At 36.5% G+C, this 18232-nt stretch overlaps 1 protein-coding gene across 1 annotated transcript; it reads right to left on the minus strand.

The window, feature by feature from the left end:
- Window positions 1-1003: 1003 nt before the first annotated feature.
- On the minus strand, window positions 1004-17979 carry LOC124856639 (glutaminase kidney isoform, mitochondrial-like). Its single transcript, XM_047347356.1, has 18 exons — window positions 17693-17979; window positions 15870-15957; window positions 14405-14526; window positions 10925-11054; window positions 10772-10851; window positions 10509-10672; window positions 9726-9784; window positions 7667-7699; window positions 7515-7573; window positions 7368-7434; window positions 6747-6797; window positions 5296-5472; window positions 4502-4633; window positions 4298-4390; window positions 4130-4191; window positions 3670-3746; window positions 3451-3514; window positions 1004-3360 (listed from the first exon to the last, which is right to left on the minus strand). The coding sequence occupies exons 1-18, from the start codon at window positions 17893-17895 to the stop codon at window positions 3192-3194; spliced, it is 1830 nt and encodes a 609-aa protein (XP_047203312.1). The 5' UTR covers window positions 17896-17979; the 3' UTR covers window positions 1004-3191.
- Between the last annotated feature and the right edge of the window lie 253 nt (window positions 17980-18232).

Genomic DNA, 18232 nt, shown 5'->3' on the forward strand with positions numbered 1-18232 from the left:
AAGATAGCACGGTATGCTATTTAAACACTAGAACATATCTGTTACTTTTGATAAGACATATTTCTAGAGATGCACCGATCAGGCTTTTCCTGGTGAATACCAGTTTTTGGTTATCTTTCATGTCTGACCTGGAAAATCTAATATTTAACAGATTCTGATTAGTTTTTTTCTAAGGATTATAACATAAAACCTGCAGCACATCGATTCACTATTGATAAAGGTAGCCGTTTTGAATCCAACCAAAAATGTCATAATTACAGGACTATCGCTATTAATGCAAGGAGTCATCCCATATGTCCTTAACCTTTATATTTTATTAAACTCAAAAGTGCATCAAACTGTTTGTTGTTAGCTGATGGGTCCAAAAGTAAAAAAAATACTGGAGACGCTTAGCTTTAGTGAATAAAGATCAAGGGAAAATGAGCTGATTGCAGTCTTTTATTTAATGCATCTCTGCAAGCAGTGGTATCCAAAGTTTACACAACCCTGTTTAAATTCCAGGTTTTTAACATAAACAATTTGACCATGACAAATTATTTTCAAACTGTGTGACTTTTCATGTTACATATCCTGATTAATTCAGCTGAAAAACAAACCAATCTGCAGAAATATAGAACATTTTTAAATGGTGTTAAACGGTGTTATAACCGGTTTGTATTGATCTACATACCCTTATCTAGGGATATATTTCTTCACATGAAACCGGGTGTGATGGAAATTCTTGCAGTAAGCATTCCAAAGTGTATGACCTTTAGGTTACCTCACTCCTCAGAACATCTGTGTTAGAGGAGGAAGCTGTAAAGCCATTATCAGACATTTAATGGTTAAAACCCATGCTTTAGGGTGATGTCACGGGAAGAACAGATGGGTTCCTAGATAACTTTGTCACCGCTGAACCTGAGAAGGGTCTGGGGTCATAAAACACAGACTCTTTGAAGTTGAGATAACACTGTTATGTTTGGTATAAATACTGTGTGTAAATGTCGGGGCTCTGTTTCACTGACTAACCTCAGTGTCAGGGTCTTCAAACGCTTAATGCCTTTGAATAAAACTTATAAAGACAAAGTCCAGATTTTCTATTCTTGTGAGTCAACTTCTACCTACTTTGATAAGAAAATTCCACAACACGGGCTATTTTTACAAGATGTAGGAAATTGTGAGCAGTTCCAACTGATAGATATGGAGACTTTTAAAAAGCATAGTGGGAAATCTATCAAGTTAAGATGCAAGCATAAAGACTGAATGCTGTGTTAACATTAAATGTTTCAGCAATGTATTACTTGAAGGGTGCGCATCAAGGTTATTTAACTTTTTAATGTTTTTATCTTGACCAAATATACATTGTTTTTCAGTCAAACTGTACAAGATAAATGTTATATTAAAGGTGCCAAAGTTTCGGAAATACATTATTATGGTTTCAAAACCTAGAATAAAACAGGAGATTTAGGTAGCGACTGTTTGCCCTGTTTTTAATGAGAAGTAATGAAAAGTATATATTTGGTAGGCTATCAGTGTAACTGACTGGTTTAAGTATTATTTTTACCAGCAGTTTTGGCCCAGAATCTCACAATAGGAGCATCCCAATAAAAAGCAAAAACATAAAACAAGATGTTTATACAGAGTATTGAAAAGCTAAACACCACACAGAGCATTTACATATCGATAAAACAACAAAATAGCTGATTGGAATCAAAACAAGGATATTGAAGTGCCTCAACAAAACAGTCTTCAGTAGCTTTCAGGCCCCTTTCAAATAAATCATTAATGAAATATCTACAGAATATACTAATTAGGACCCTGTCCACACTGAATGAATCCCCGCTACAATTTTAATTATCTTTTAGAAGGTGGTTGGATTCCTGCAAGTTAGGAAAACCTCCTTCAGTGTGAAAGCAAGTTGTATTGCATATGTGTTGCTCTGAAGATATTTAAGTATTATATTTACATATTACATTTTTACATATTAATCACAATATATTACAAACTACACTAAAATAAAATAATATTTACATTATAGATTAGATTATAGTAAATAAAATGCCAGGACTGCATTCAAAGTAGGCTAAACATTTCTATCAGTCTCCCAGCAACCAGCACATCCAAGCTAGGTTTGGAGGTGTGTGCACATCTCTTTTCTTTCTCCTGGACGGTGTTGCTTCCTGTACGGCTTTCTATGTGAAACAGGACTTAGTGTGAGATGGTGTGCAGACAGTGAGGCTTATTTGTTGCAGATGTATTGTGCATCTTGGATGAATTTAAAGCTTCGGCAGAAGCGATGCACATAGCAGCCCCACCTCCAGGAGCATTGCTGCAACTTTGAGAGTTTGGTGTGGGCATAATGGTAGCATGGCAAGTCCTGATTTAAATGTTCTGACCAAGCCATTCAGGTGTATTTTGACCCCACTTTATGGGTATGCTACCACTGCCATCACCATTCTGCATCCAGGACGCCAATATGCTGCTGCTATGACAATGAATCACCATGACGGTTCTACATGTGTTTTGTGCAAACTGAAAACAATAAGATAATTTTCTACTACATGTATTGGGTAGCCTTGTGAACTCCAGAAAACCTATTCAATACTCTGCTGAGTGTCAACACACTGGCTGAATTTTTATGTCATACAGTGATCTCATTCCAGTGTGAATGGGGCCAAAGTAAAACATACAACATCTCAAGATTTCAAAAATAAATATTGCAATTATTACATATTTACATCTCAGTAACATTTACCATGCACAAAAAACAACATTACAACACAACCAAATCATGGTAAGTTAGTAATAATAAGCAACTCATTGTTTATCGATGTAGTACTGTAGTATGTTCATTCACTAAACCTTTATTCTGCACAGATATGCCGTTGGTTTCTAAATGCTGGTACATAGCATCGTTTTATCAAAATTGATACAATGTTCCACACACCTAATAAAAAGTACAGACTTTATAGCCTTTGGGTGGGAAAAAAAACAAAAATTTCAGACTTCTCTGTTGCTATCTAAAGCAAAAAGCATAACCCTTCAATTGATTGTGACTTCAGTCACCCAAATAAATTTTCCGTTACACAAAAAAAAAAATTGCAATATCCCATAAATAGAGAATAAAGTCGACCATTCATCAGTTCTCCCATTTACCTTCTGTCCCGTGATTCATTTCAGTTGTGCAACAGAAGCTTTGCAAATCCAAACCTTCATAATCTTTTTAAAACAGTGCTCTTCATCGTGTCCAGTGCGTTGCTCTGCTCCTCTGTGCTGCTTGATGAGTCGCTGTCTGTGTACATATGTTGGTACTTTTGCAAGACTGAAACAACAACATCATGGCCAAACTGCATGGCGTCATCGAGGGGTGTGTTGCCCCATCTGATAGACAACAGTGTGAAATGGACAAGGATGGGCTGTTATAGTTAGTAAAATGAGTTAGTATCACATAAATGGTGACAAAAACCCTACCTGTCTTTAATGTAGGGATTCACTTTACACACTTCTGTCAGGAACGTTACAGCACTTTCATGACCTGGAGAAAAGTGAAAGTGAACAAAAACAGCATTGGGGCACAGAGAGGAGAAATGTACAATGCTGCTGTTTAAATGCCATATTTCATTGAATTTTGTATAAATTCCAAACCTGACATAATTGAAGAATGGTCGAACTAATGATGCAAAGTGTTACCTTCAGCAGCAGCGATGTGGAGAGCTGTACGAGAGTCGTAATCCCTCTGCTCCATGTCAACAGCTGAGAGGGCAAACCTGGGGGATAACAAAGACAGAGGACATAGAAACATGACTTTAAATGAATAAAGTGAAAGAGGTTCACTGTAGGCTGTGTAGAGATGAGTTATAAGGACATGAAATAAAAGCTGCATATTAACAATTAAAAATGTAAATTAAAACAATTACAGCAAAAATATGCTTTTTAGAATAATATTACAATTTTATTCAGTTTCTAGAGATAATCTTACATGTTTAGTGGTGTAAAACTAAAATGACTTAATGAATTTGCTCGTCATATCCAGTAAGTGGTAACACTTACTGGATATGACTGAAAGGTTTTGGAGCTATTGTGTGTTCCATCATATCTGGATCCTATGAAATGCTGGAAAGTTAGAAAGAAAACTTTTGTTTCTACTTACCTCCTCAAAGCAGAGACGTCACCATTGTACGCTGCAAACATCAAGTTAACGACTGACTTGTTCTAAAGAAAAATATGAACAAAATGACAGTTTCAAAATTTTCACAAAGGCAGTTTCATTGCTCATGAAAACAGACAGATTTTAGGTCATGTGTTGCACTAAACTCACTGGATCGTCGTCTGATCGTCTCCTGGGATCCTGTTTCTTGGTAAAGTGCCTCAGGTTGTCATAATTGTGGAAGTTGAAGTAAGACACTAGCTCCTTTTGGATCAAATTACGTTTGTCGTTCAATAAAATAATGTTTACATATAAAATATTTAAAAGTTGTTCACATTTGTCAGAATAAGGAACAAGACACTGTAAGCGACTTACTTGACAGAAGTGAATTCCTCTGACGCTATTTCCGAGTCGATCCAATGGTGGGGACCAACACAGCATGCCCATAACATTGGGAACCACCAGCAAAACAGCACCCGAAACTCCAGATTTTGCTGGCAGCCCCACCTAAACAAGGAGAACAAACGTACTCTACTTTCAGGGTGAACTTGCCTGGACGGCCAGACCTGGGCATGTGGGCATTTGTCCTAAATGTCCTCTAAACAATTTTTTGTACAGTGGCATGACTGATTTCTAATTCTTTTCAGACCTCTTTAGGTCCCACACCAGTTGCTACAACCTTCTGTCTGAAGGCCTCAGACAGCTCTTTGGATCTCAGCTTTGCATCCACTCACTTTAACAGTCAGAAGCACACTGAACTAAATTTCTAAAGCTTAAACAGGGCAAGCCTCCTTTGAAATGCTGAGTAATGCTAGTGCACCTGTATGTGATTTAAGCCTACTCATTGGGAATAAGTATGGGGGTGTCCTGTTTTACAGAACATGTCTTTTCTTAACATTCTCTTCTTCATTTATATTACTTCAACATTATTAACACCAATAGTAAATATACATGTGTTAAAGTATGTTACATAAGGCGATCTAACTTTTTTAACATGATTGTAAAACATTGTAAAACAAAGATTATTTATTTGTACAACATGGAAATAGAGAGAGACACTCTTCACTATCCTAACCCTCCTAGGAATGAGTTGGGGGTGCAAATTGGAGAAGGAACAAACTGATCCAGAGCCATTAAAACCTTTGCTAAGTTCAAACTAAGGCACTTACATGAAAGGCAAATTGCCCGGAAAAGTCGTACATCCCGCAGGAATGCATTAGACTCAATGTGTTGCGAACAGCTTCATCACTGAGCACACGATCGCCCGTGATTGGACAAATGCCTCCATTGGCTAGTGTGGCAGCCATGACACTTCCAGACTCACAGGTTACCTCGATGGAGCACAACTAGAATGGAGAGGCATACAAAGATGTCTTGTGATAAAAATGTCCAAATGTTTCCTAAATGCCTCACATGCTGACAGGTGGTTGTTATGAAAGAGTAACAGAAACCAACTTTGGCCCAAATTATTAACATTGCTACCTCAAAAGACCCTCTATGTTTAAAACAAATCATAAAAATGGATGCAGAGATTTAAAAAAAATAAATAAATTTGCCGCACAATTAAATGCAGTAATTATTACTGCGCTGAACAGATATTTGTATCTTCCACAGGTACCTTGTAACCTGAACGTAATGAAAGTCCTGACTGAAAATATTTTGCCTTTGAGAATAATAACTTAAAACTATGACAGTAAAGCCAGATGATGATAAAACAAACAGAAGAGTTTATACCAAAGGTTCTTCACTCTTTTCATTTGCAACGTCCATATGTTTTTAGTGTAAAATGTCTAGATTTTTCCAGCAGTTGTTGCAACAATGCAGACAAAAGATTTACCCTGAAAGTTTCTATACAGTATTAAGATGTTATTATGTGTATATTGTACAAAATATGCTTTGCTGGTGCAGAAAAGAGCCACTTTATTTCTACTGTAGCATCGGGACTAACTTAGGTCAGCTCATATTTAAAATCTATACCAGTCAATCTTTGCAAATAAATTATTTTTTCAAAAATAATTTTCGACATTTTAAAGCACAAAGTGTGACCATTGACTCTTATATTCTCTTGGTAAAAATAAAACAGAACCAGACCCATTTTAGGAGCCACAGGTCCAGTTTAAAACCAGATTAAAAGTTGTCTAAAAAGGCCACTGATGGGTAAAATCTTTAGCTCAATGTGCGATAAGGAAAATCATAGAAAAATGTTAATCCAAAAAGCAGTTAATAAAATTTTGATTTTTTTTTATCCTTTAAAATTGAATAATTATCCATTTTCATACATTAAAAATTAACTGTGGTTTTCTATTTATCATTATTACAACATAAAAATAATAAAACCGCATCCCACATAATGACAAAAAATGTCTGCTAAATCTCTGCTAATTTGTCACCTGGGTAACGTTTGGTAATTTTATATACATTTAAAGTACCTTTACAAATCATAAATCCGAAAAGAAAATTACCTTTCCAAATCCGGATCAGTAAATCTGAGACAACATAAGCAAACGTCACGCTTCCTGTACATATTTTTCATGAGGCGTAACTTCTCCATCGATACAATTCACTCTGAATAAACCTGAAGAATTAAACCCAGAGACTGACAAAAACTGTAAACAGTAACCTGAAAGTAGAAGTCCAGGGCTCCAATCATATCTGCAGCGTCAGGGAAGCACTGCAAGAATTACAATCAAGAGTTAGCACATACTCAGCTATAAGAAGTGCCCTATATAACTATTAGGACCACAGGAGAAATGTAAGCAAAAACCTATAAATACATTGTTGTAATGAAGACTTGGTAATTCATTGTTTTTATTTCCCTTTGTGGCCCGCTCACTGTGTGTGGTAGAAAGATAAAATTGAGTCCTCATCCAGTCTTGTTTGTCACAGTTCCATTTATTTTAAAGGTTACTAAAGATATGGGCAGGTTTAGGTAAGAAGCTATTTATAGTATATTTATTTATTTATGTAGTATATTTATGCCCCAGGGAAACAGAAAGCCATGGAACATCTAATTTTCTTAAAAAGTTAAGTATATAAAATACAAGAAAAATTCAGTTAAATGTATTTTTAGTAATTATTAGGGGTGCTAATAAGTGTGGCATAACTTGTTTTGTCAAAAATAATGAATGCACACTCAAATTGAAAGAGTGATTTAAGTTGTTTTTCACCAGTGTGAATAATTGTGCAGGGCACTGTAGGAAGTATTAGCTCTGAAAAGATTAAGGACAATTAGAACACAAACCTTTTTTTCTTTCAGGTAATAACCAATTGCATAATTTCTATCACCAGTCTCCCTCTCAGACTGGAAACTGCAAGAATACAACAGGTAAGAAAAACAGCATCTCATTCAAATATCAGAGGACAACAACTTTGAGTTTTTTTTCCTTACGTCGCATTGCTGAATCCCACATATTCTGTACCTGCCATACTTTTCAAGGACTCCATCACCTGTAGAAACATTACATATAAAAACAGCTCAGTCGGAAACCCAATTCAGAGAGATGAGTTTAGATCAACTGAAACTGAAAAACATATACTCACATAGTCAAACCTCTCTGCTTTATTTGAATGAGGCTACAAAAGAGAGGAAAGAAAATGTTTTACGAGGAGCAGGCTCCCAGGGCTTCACCAGGACCCTACAGGTGGCAGTGTTTGAGTACTGTAGCTCACGTTTGAGAACATGCATGGTTTGGGTGTCATTGTGCAACAGGTACATGCTGTTGAAGAGCGTGTCACTTAATGTGGCAACGTGTTCAGTTTGGCCTGGCGGCTGTTTTATGGGGGTGCTTGAATTTCACACACCTCTAAAGGATTAGTAGCAGGTCAGGCAGTTGCCAAGAAGGAGCTGCACTCATGCTAATGTTTAGTGACGCAAATAATGATGAAAGAAGTAACCATTTGGCAATTTTGTCCTTTGACCTTTTTCTTTTTTTGTAGTTGTAAACCTAGAGACACCTGACCTCGTACAGACAAAAAAAGATAAAACCAAGTTTGCTTAAACATAGTTTTACGCACACGCAGAAAGCAGTTGGTAAACACACCCTCCGCACAGGCAGCTGTAATTGGCCCAAAGTACACCCCCACCCCCGTTGTTAGGGCCAAACAGGGTCTGTCCCATACTGCCAAACACGAGACACATTTGATAAGATGACCTTCACATCAGTCAGCTGTGAAACTTTGAAAAACACTACCATTTACGGCTAAAATACAGCAACGCATGTTCACATCAGGGTGTAAAGATACCTTTGTATCTCCTATCATTTTTCTTTTCATAACTTCATGCTTCTCCAGAGCCAGATTCCTACATTTGTCCAGTAGCTTTTAAGTGTTTGACTCCCAACCAGGTCTTTTTATCTGTAGGTTCCACAAAACATTGCTGGAAATGGTTTCCAGTTTTTGGAGTGAGACATAATATTATTCCCCTCCTTTCTGCCATCTGGACTAAAATAAATCAGCTCCTAAAATAAATCTGTTCTTAAAACTCTTAGACTTGTAGGGACTGTAAATGAAAACTACACTAAGAGTAGATTCTTTAAAGCACAGTTTAGGAACCCTGGTAACTTTATTCTGTGGAGGAATAAAAAAAAGACCAAAAAGTAGCAGTTTTAGATCTTTATTGTGGCAAGAACCACAAGTCCAGTTAACCCTGAACTGAAAATTGTCTAGAGCCACCCCAAAAGTAGTGAAATAGTTATTTTTTGATTTTGATAAGAGTATGCATTCAGAAACAAAAACAAAATAGTGATGTGTAAAATGTTAAAAAACAAGTTGTGATGTGACCAACCAAAGCTAATGAATATTATTTAAATATAAATCAATGAAATATGAATCAATGAATGCATTTATTAAAATGTATTTAACTTTGTCCTTCAGAAAAAAGGTTTCCCATACTTTTCCATACATACAAAATGTTTCTATATATCCCCAGACCTGGAAAATGTAGATTCTATACTTTTCAAGGTTTCATAGAAATCCTGCATACAATTTTTCCTGATATATCAGACTAATGTCACAAATGTTACATTTCTTCCTGCAATTTGAGCCACACGGTTTACTTGGCCTCAGACTACAGAAAATTTGCAATAATTTGTGATTTTGTTGAAGCTTTTAGGGACTTTGATACTTGCTTTTACATCAACTTTGATGAGCTGCCACATCCAACTACCTTTACTGCAGATAACAGGTTTAAGCGCAGCAAAAATTTCTTTAAGAATCCTCAACAGCCTGTTCTGTTTATTTTCCTCTCCATTGCCAATCCTTCTGCAGATATTTTAAGTCTTCAGCAACACAGTGTATAGTTTATAGATGCATAAAACCATATAAATGCATGTTATCACTTTCAGCCCAAACTTTTAACTTCATATTTGATTTTTCTCCTAACCCATTCTTTACTCTTATCATTTCTACTATTATTTTTTTAGTTTTTCAATGATTCATTTAATCATTCAAAAATGAGACACTATTATTTCCTCTACGCATTCTGTTTTGTTTTTGTTAAAAACAAAAGAAAAAAAACTAGATAATTCAATGCGCTTTTCTCAAAACTGTATGTGTCTTCTCTTAAAAAACAAAACAAAACAAAGAAATAGTAAGATTTTACCTTCAACAAAGAGCTAATAACGATAGCTCCAGCATTTACCATGGGGTTGTGTGGTTTATCTGCATAAAAATAAAACAAAAACACTGTCACAGCTTTGCCTTTAACAACGTGAGCAAAAAACTGCAATGAGCAGACGGTATATTTACTGTAGCTGCCATTAACTGATAAACCAGATAAAAAACAAATGTCTAAAAAAGGGAAGTGTTTGTTTATCAACAGATTTTTTACAGAAAATCAGTTTGTTTACCTCGAGATCAATATTTAGCTTCTGGCAGATGACTTCTGCACATAGTTTTATAACAGACAGAATAAAAATAGCAAGAAAGATTAAAGTCATTTTAAGGATCTGTTTCATCCATCTGACAATCCTGTCAATTAATATTTGTGCTCAGAACCAGTTTCTTAGTGGTCATTAGGTCTGCCTTTAGGTTCATCTAAAGGAAGGTTCATCAAGCATCTCTATTGTGTTTTCTTTGTCTAGAGACAACTGATAGCACAAATCATGACATGTCGCAAAGGGAAATTTCATTGAAAGAGGAGTACATGACAACTGCTCCGATTCCCAAACAACTGAGCAGACACAAGGAGACATGCAAACAACTGGCAGGACCTTTATCTGTGGACAGACAGACTACTGAAACAATGACAGCTGCTGTAGAGTGTGTTTGGGCACATCTAGAGGCAATGTAATAGTCAGTAAGGATGAACCATGTTAACTCTGTGGCTTATTTGTATTCTTTTGTTTTGATAAGGTGACTGGTGTTGATTACGTAAATCGCTTGCCTTCCTCGTTTAGCGACAGTTTGTTGAACTTGAAGCCACTGGGCTCCTTGCCCACAAAGCGGTGAACATGTTCAGTGCCAAGCTCGTGCACGGCGATGGCGTACTCGAGTGGCTTCACACAGGACTGCAGGCAGAAGGGAATCTTGGTGTCGCCCACTGAATATCTGCAAGAAGAAAGGTCACAATTGAGAAGCACAAAGAGAAGTCTTATGAAGGCACTATACACAAAGTGCAGTTCACATTCAAGAGTGGTGCTGTGTTACCTCTGTCCATCAATGGTGCAAACAGATACGCCCCAAAGCTCCGGGCTGAACTTAGCCAACTGAGGAATGTAATTGGCTACCTGAAGACATGAAACACATGAAACCGCAGTACAATGACTAAGCAAGCTCTGAGCCTCTATGTCTCTTACTTACATGTCCCCCTCCTTGTTGATGTGCACTCTCAAACATCCTGTTGATCTGTTGGGTAAAATCCTCAAAGTCAGGGATGATGAAGTTTTTTCTAAAAGCCTTAGTCAGCAGCATTATGTTGTTCCCAACACACCTGCAGACAAAAGGTGAAGAACAAAAAAAAAAAAAAAAAAATACATTTATGGATTCTCCTTTTTTGACTCATAATGAATAGAGAATGAGACAGGCACTTGGTAGTTCCTTAGAAAACGTCTATATGAAAGAAATATCAGATTTAATAAAACTGAAATACAATAATCAGTAGTTTTTTTTTCATAGGAAAGATTTTCATTTAATGTGGATATAATTTAAAAATGAGGCAAAAATGGCAAATAAGTCTTGTTTTGTCAATATATCCTAACAGATTTTAATTGCTATAATCCCACGGCTCTAATTTTTCAGCTTGCACAACAAACCAGTGGCAAAGGGTTGTGACTGCCACTGGCTAAAGTATAAAAACATTGGTAATGCACTAGTTTAACAGTTGTTTGTTACAACACAATATGGTGCCCTTTACATGTATTAGCATATATGGCAAAGATGTACAAAAAGCTTTAAAATAAATATTATAATCTTTAAAAAATATATATATATATATATATTATTATATATTATTTTATTGCAGCAGAAATACATTTAATTTGAGCACCTGAATTCACTGGGGGAAAATTATGGAAATTTATTTTTTACAATAAATCGACAGAGTTTGTACAATGTATTTTCTCCTATAACATTTCACAAGGTTGGAGGTTCAAGAAGGTTCATTTTGTTTCTGGTGAACTATTTCTGTCTTGATTTGGCCACAAGATTATCTTGTCAAAACCCCATTTTACTTGTAGAGGCCACTACATTATTTTTTAAATGTTCTAGGTTTTTTTTTCAAAACAACCATGATGTCATCCACTCTGACAAGGTTCCCAAGGCCTCTGTTAGAAAAACAGGTCCATAGCATCAACGATCCTAGAATTGAGATAGGACACATGGACAGAAGAACTGTTATTTCTACCAGATTCTCCACCACTGAATAAATGCACTCATTAAGGGTTGAATTTCCAAAATTGTTTGGTGTGAGTTTGTGCTGAATTTATTTTAAGGCTTTTTCACATGTCTTTACCAGGAGTGCAAATAAATGTGGATGATGTTGTTCCCTTATAAGCTTCCAAGCCATTTATTATTACTGTCTTTATAATAAACTCTTTTACATTTAGTCATACTTGATATTGTACAAAACAGGGTGGGTTGCTGAGCCAAGCTTTGGGAACAGTTGCTATAATTGGTGAGCAATGCAGCATCCTCTCAAGGAATGGTAATGGTATATTCACCCTCAACTGGTCTAAATTAAAATATGCGACCGACCATGAGCCCTAGGTGATGTTAGTGTGAGGCTTCGAAAGGAAAAGAGAGTGAGTTGTGGCTTGCATTATTTATACTGCCCATTTCCAAAAACTAACAGGAGTTTGCTCTCTCTCTTTCCAGCAGAATATTTGTGGTGAGGCCTTCATAAACTCATTATTTTAGGAAACAAGCAAAAATGTTATGGCTGAATAATTTAGCCAGAGACAGTAAAATGCTGCTGCAGAACAGAAGATGAGTCTGAGTGAATTACACATCAGTTAGGAAGTTATAGCATTAGGAAAGCGGGGTGTGTGATGCTGCTAATGTAACTGCTGGTCTGGAGCTCAACCACAATGATGCCGTTTCATTAGCAGCCTTAGAGACGCCACTAGTTTCCTCTCTCCTCCACTAGCAGCTGTCAGCTATGAAACACTGTCTGTCAGTCTCCAGGACCCAAATAGTGCTGACCACAAATCACCTCTCATACATACCATAAAAATATTAAAGTCCCTCGGCCTAATCTAACCCAACACCTTGTACTCATTTATGTTTTTTTCCATGCTTTAAGGAGCAGGTGTGTCTGTTTTAACCATTGATTATGCAGCATTGACACATTGACGCAAATCGTTGTTTTTTCTTCCTCTCACATCCAAGCAAATCCACTTTCATCGTCTCCTCTGCATATGGTCTCATGCAAAAATATCCATACCTCTTTCATTTTTGTTTTACATGTTGTCATGTTAGAACCACAAACTTTAAGGTATTTTTTGTAATTTTATATGATACACCAACAAACTGTTGCATAATTAGGAGATGGAAGAAAATGATACATGTTTTTCAATTTTTTCACAAATAAAAATCAAAGAGACATGCATTAGTATTCAGCCCTGTTATGTCAATAATTTGAAGAACCGTTATTTGAAATTATAGCTGCAAGTCTTTGTCTTTATCAGCTTTGCACATTTAGAGACGGAATTTCTTCCCAATCTTTGTAAACTAGTGCAAGTCCAGTCAGATTGTAGGGCATCTGTGCAGCAATTTTCAAGACTTGCCAGAGATTCTCAATTGCATTTAACTCTGGACTTTGACTGGACCATTTTAACACATGCATAAGTTTGACATAAATCAAAAACTGCAGCTCTGGCTGTTTGATTAGTATATTTGTCCTGTTGAAAAGGTGAAACTCTACCCCAGTTTAAGTCTTCTGTAGCCTCTAATAGGATTTTGTTGCAGGATTGTCGTGTGTTTAGCTCCATCTTCTCCTCAACCCTGACTAGCTTCCCTGTCCCTGCTGAAGAAAAGACATGTGGTAGCATGTTTCACCATGGGGACTGGGTTTTCAGAGCAATGTGCAGTGTTAGTTTTCCACCACGCATAGCATTTTGCCTGTAGGCCAACAAGTTCATTTTTCGGTTTCATCTGACCAGAGCAATCTCTTCCATATGTTTGATGTGACCTCTACATAGCTTGTGGCAAAATGAAAAATTGCTTTCTTCTGGCAACTTTTCCAAAAAGAGCATATTTAGTGAGTTCACAACGAATAAATGTTGCTGTCGACAGATTCCTCCACCTGAGCTCACGTGGGTCTTTTGGTCTTTAATTAATGTTCTCCTCAGTAAGCCGGTCACGATAGGCGGACGGCCTATGGTCTATGAGATGATCAAAGCTTTGGATACTGTTTCATAACCTAATCCTGCTTTTAATATCACAGCAACTTTATCCCTGAGCTGTCTGCTGTGTCCGTTGGTCATCATGATGCTGTTTATTCACTGATGTTTATTCACTTAGACCTTCACACGAACAGCTGGATTCATACTGACAAATTACACACAGGTGGATTATGTTAACTAATTAGGTGAATTCCAAAAGGAACTAGTTGCACTGTATTTTATATAGAGGCATCAGAATAAAGGGGGCTGAATAAAAATACGCGCCTCATTTTTAATTCTCCTTCTTAATCACAATTATGCACTACTTTGGGTCAGGCTTTCACATAAAATACTAATGAAATACATGGAAGCTTTTGGCTGTATAATGACAAAATGTGATTATGGTACTTTTGAAAGGCACTCTAAGTAAGCCATATAAAGGAACTACAACTTTTCTCACCTTCTAAAAAGTTTTTTGTCCATCATTACTGGTCCCATTGAATCACGAGTGGACTGTCTCATCTGAGAGACACAGTCCCGCAGCCGAGGGTCAGATGTCAACAAACCTGTTCTTCTTAAAGCCTGGAGATGGTGGAGATAGAAGTTTTTTTTAACTCATTTTTACAGAATAGACGTATGAACTCCAGTTTATTGAGTCAAAACCATGAGATTTTGCTGTCAGCTACAGGAATCTTTGAAATATGTACATGGTGAGGGCTCAAATCCACACGTGTGCCTGTGAGGAACTGAGGAGGGCAGCAAAGCAGATAGCTTGCTATCTCACTTCTGCTGCTGGTGTCACTGACAGTGACTGCACAAAGCACGTGAGCCTATTTTGGGGGTACCATGTGCACAAGTCTTCTGACCAGAGAAGCTTGGGTGTTTTTTATTTACTCATAGTTGATGAGTGCTTCAAAGTGCAAACAGACCTGACAAATAGCAGGAATCTCACCGCTGCAGCTATTGGATTTCTGGGAGATTCTTAGCCTCAAGGTACAAATAGTAAAGTTGGGGCGCCGTACAGAATGTTCCTAAATTTATTTTGGAGTGTTTTTTTATGAGTGGATGAGCTATCAACACAAAGCACAAATTTAAATGTTTTTATTCATCTCTTAAATTTAATTGAATCAGGGATTATATACTGCCTAAAAAAGAGCTTAAAAATGTGACATTATGTAGAAGTCCGACTATATGAGGTCAGATTTTCCATTGTTATTCTTATGCAAAGAGTCTGGGTAGCTCTTTCACCATCTATCTTCTGCCTGAGTCACCTCTACAAACACCTCCAGTCATCTATGGCGGAACATGCTGCCCCCTGTGTTGACACATGTCTCCTGAATGCATGGCTGTTTTTAAAATGACTTCATTGCCATAGACACTGAGTTTACCAGATGTCTATTTTTTTTGATCTGACTATCACAACACAGTTATCACACATTAATATATTCATCGATGAGTATTTGCTTGATATTTTGCCTTGCACTCCATCTCAGTGGGTCTTAGGTCTCTTGTTTTCCTGATTAAACTCAGACAAGCCCTTTAGATATGGATACACACATTTTAATTTGTTATATGGGAGCTTAAGAGGTTAAATGTTTTTTTTATGAAGGATTTTAAAAATGCAAAAGATAGAGACAAAACATTCAGCTACAAAGAGCAATGTTACTTCCTGATGTTAATTCACTGAATGTGCAGTGTCACAGCAGATATATTTAGACTGACTGCGTAAGATGTTCATAAACACCCTTCAAACCATTCCTTTCAGCCAGCAGGAGAAGGTTGTGGGGTATAATGTTTCGCACCAAGGTTAATCTAATAAAAGTCAAAGGTGTTCTCAGGACACCTAACAGGTCTGTTACAGATTGCCGTTTTACGTACATAGGCACATGTAATTTAAATCAGTACTTTATGATACGCTAACTCACTGAGATGAACTGAGAGAGGGGGATCATGTCTTTCCCGTCGGTGATGGTGTAAAAAAGTAGGTCCTCCATGCTGGACATGAGCCGGCTTCTGTCAAAGAATACAACAAACACAGTATGTTGTGATCTTAAAATATGGGAAGGAATATAATTGCTATGTAAGTGCTCTAGTATTACCCAAGGTACAAAATATTACAAATAATCCGCTTATTATGACAAGTGCTTTTTGAAATTGATTTGAGCATCAGTAAAATTTTTACATTATATCCTAAACATTTATTTCACTGCATATTTGATATACAATATACATTTATTTAACATTTGTTTAATCAAAAAGCCATTTGATATTTTTTTAAGTGAACAGTAATGATTAATAAACAACAATAAAAGAGAACGTATTGCTTAAAATCAGACGTTTTTATTGGTAATCATACATTGTGATAACCTGATAATAAAGCATTCAGCACATGAACAATGTGTTATTTCACTTCCCAGGAAGCATCTTAGCAGCCTTTATTAAAAGACTTGGCCCAACAATTAATTGACAATAATTAATATTTTAACATTATTTACATTTGCAATAACTTGCTATTTAATGGCGAAAGTATACCTTTAGAATATATAGATCAAAGTCGTGTTTTGAACAGTTTGACTTAAAATTTTTCCTCTGCGAGCACCTTGCTGTCGTGCAACTGACGTGCATCATACACCACTTATCTGTGCTGCTCTTCAGTCAGCTTTTCACCTAGATTTAGTAAAGATGGTCTACAGTAATCTGTATTGAGATATACTCAACGGTCCCTTACTGAAATATGCAAGACATTCTTTGAAAAGTCACAATATTGATAGCAACATTGGCAGTTTCAATATCTGGTTATATCATTTAACTTCTATGGGGCTTTAAATCATTCACATGTTCACTACAGCAGACCCTTATCCATATGGAGGCTGGTATTTCAGTACATTGCTGATAAGCAGGATGATCCTTCTTCTATTTAAGCTGGAGGACCGAGAATCAGAGATCAAAATTGATTTTTAAATCACACATGTCAGGCCAAAGGATAATTTTCCACTTTCCCTTGAATATCTTAAGTGGGCTTAGCCTAAGATGAGGTGGCTGTTTTTTGGAGCTTCTTCTTCATGTTCTAAGCAGATATAAACAGCAATGGAAAAAATATAGTTCTTAGTTTGAAAATCTGATGTTGTGTTTCTGTATAGTACACTTTTAAATTATGCAATGGCCTATATCTCAACTGAATCTTTCAATTATTATTATTATTATTATTATTATTATTATTATTATTATTAGAAGTAGTGGTAGTAGTAGCAGTAGCTTCTTTGTTATCCCTTGTTTATTTATTTATTTAAATTGTAAAAATACATTAAGCCTAGTTATTATAGTGTCAAATAGTGTACAGCTTTTTTTTTTACATGTAAGAATTACTAACAAACTTTTTTTTTTTTCAAATATTTTCTGCTTCATTTGTTAGCGATTATACTCCATATGGACTATAAGACCAAAATATACTCTACTGTTAAGTATTTAAATATGTTATAAATTGTTTATCTCTCTTTTTCCTTAAAAAAGACAAAGTTTAGTATTTTAGGCTCGGCTGTTTGTTGTTACAGCCTACAATTTAACTACATGTATCACTGAATTACCACCAAAATGGCGACTGATCACTACCAACCTCCCGTTTTCTCCAACGTGAGCTACACCTTTAACACTACTTGTTAACCTTGTTTACAGTAGTTAAAATAGGAATTGCTAATATTTACTGAACAACTGCTGCTGAATACAAAAGCTTTAGACTTCTGTGACCTACTTGGAACGTCCTTGGTCTTCATCAGGGACATTTTGATGAAGATTAAAGGCTCTGTGGGTGTGAAGTGTTGCTGTCCAGTTGAGGAGAGGAACAGGTTGCTGACTCCTGGAGATGTCAGCTCCAAATCTGGCGGATATTACTGCATTTTTAAACAGCTGCAAAATTCCCGGATTGGCCGTCCGTAGACTTTTCAGGCAATGCATTATGATAGGTAGGACTTGATGTTGAATAATTCAGACGAGTTTAATTTCTCTCCCCGCCTGCTTATCTTCACAGATAAATGTGAATGGCTTTTGGTCTGTAGAGTTTTAATAACAGCTGCTGTCTCCCTGCATGGTTCATGTACAGTAAAGGCTGTAGCTATGGGGCGGAGCTGTGACTCAGGACTGAGCGGTTCAATAACCAGCAGCCACTCAAGTGAAGTTTAATAGGGTACCAGGTCCTGCTGCCACCGTCTAACCTGCTTAGAAAAGGGTAAAAACCGGCCTAGCCACATCCTGTATCATGCTAACATAAGGTACAGTATTTCTGTCTGCTAAT

Source organism: Girardinichthys multiradiatus, chromosome 1 (genome assembly GCF_021462225.1).
Source record: "Girardinichthys multiradiatus isolate DD_20200921_A chromosome 1, DD_fGirMul_XY1, whole genome shotgun sequence".
NCBI classification, from domain to species: domain Eukaryota; kingdom Metazoa; phylum Chordata; class Actinopteri; order Cyprinodontiformes; family Goodeidae; genus Girardinichthys; species Girardinichthys multiradiatus.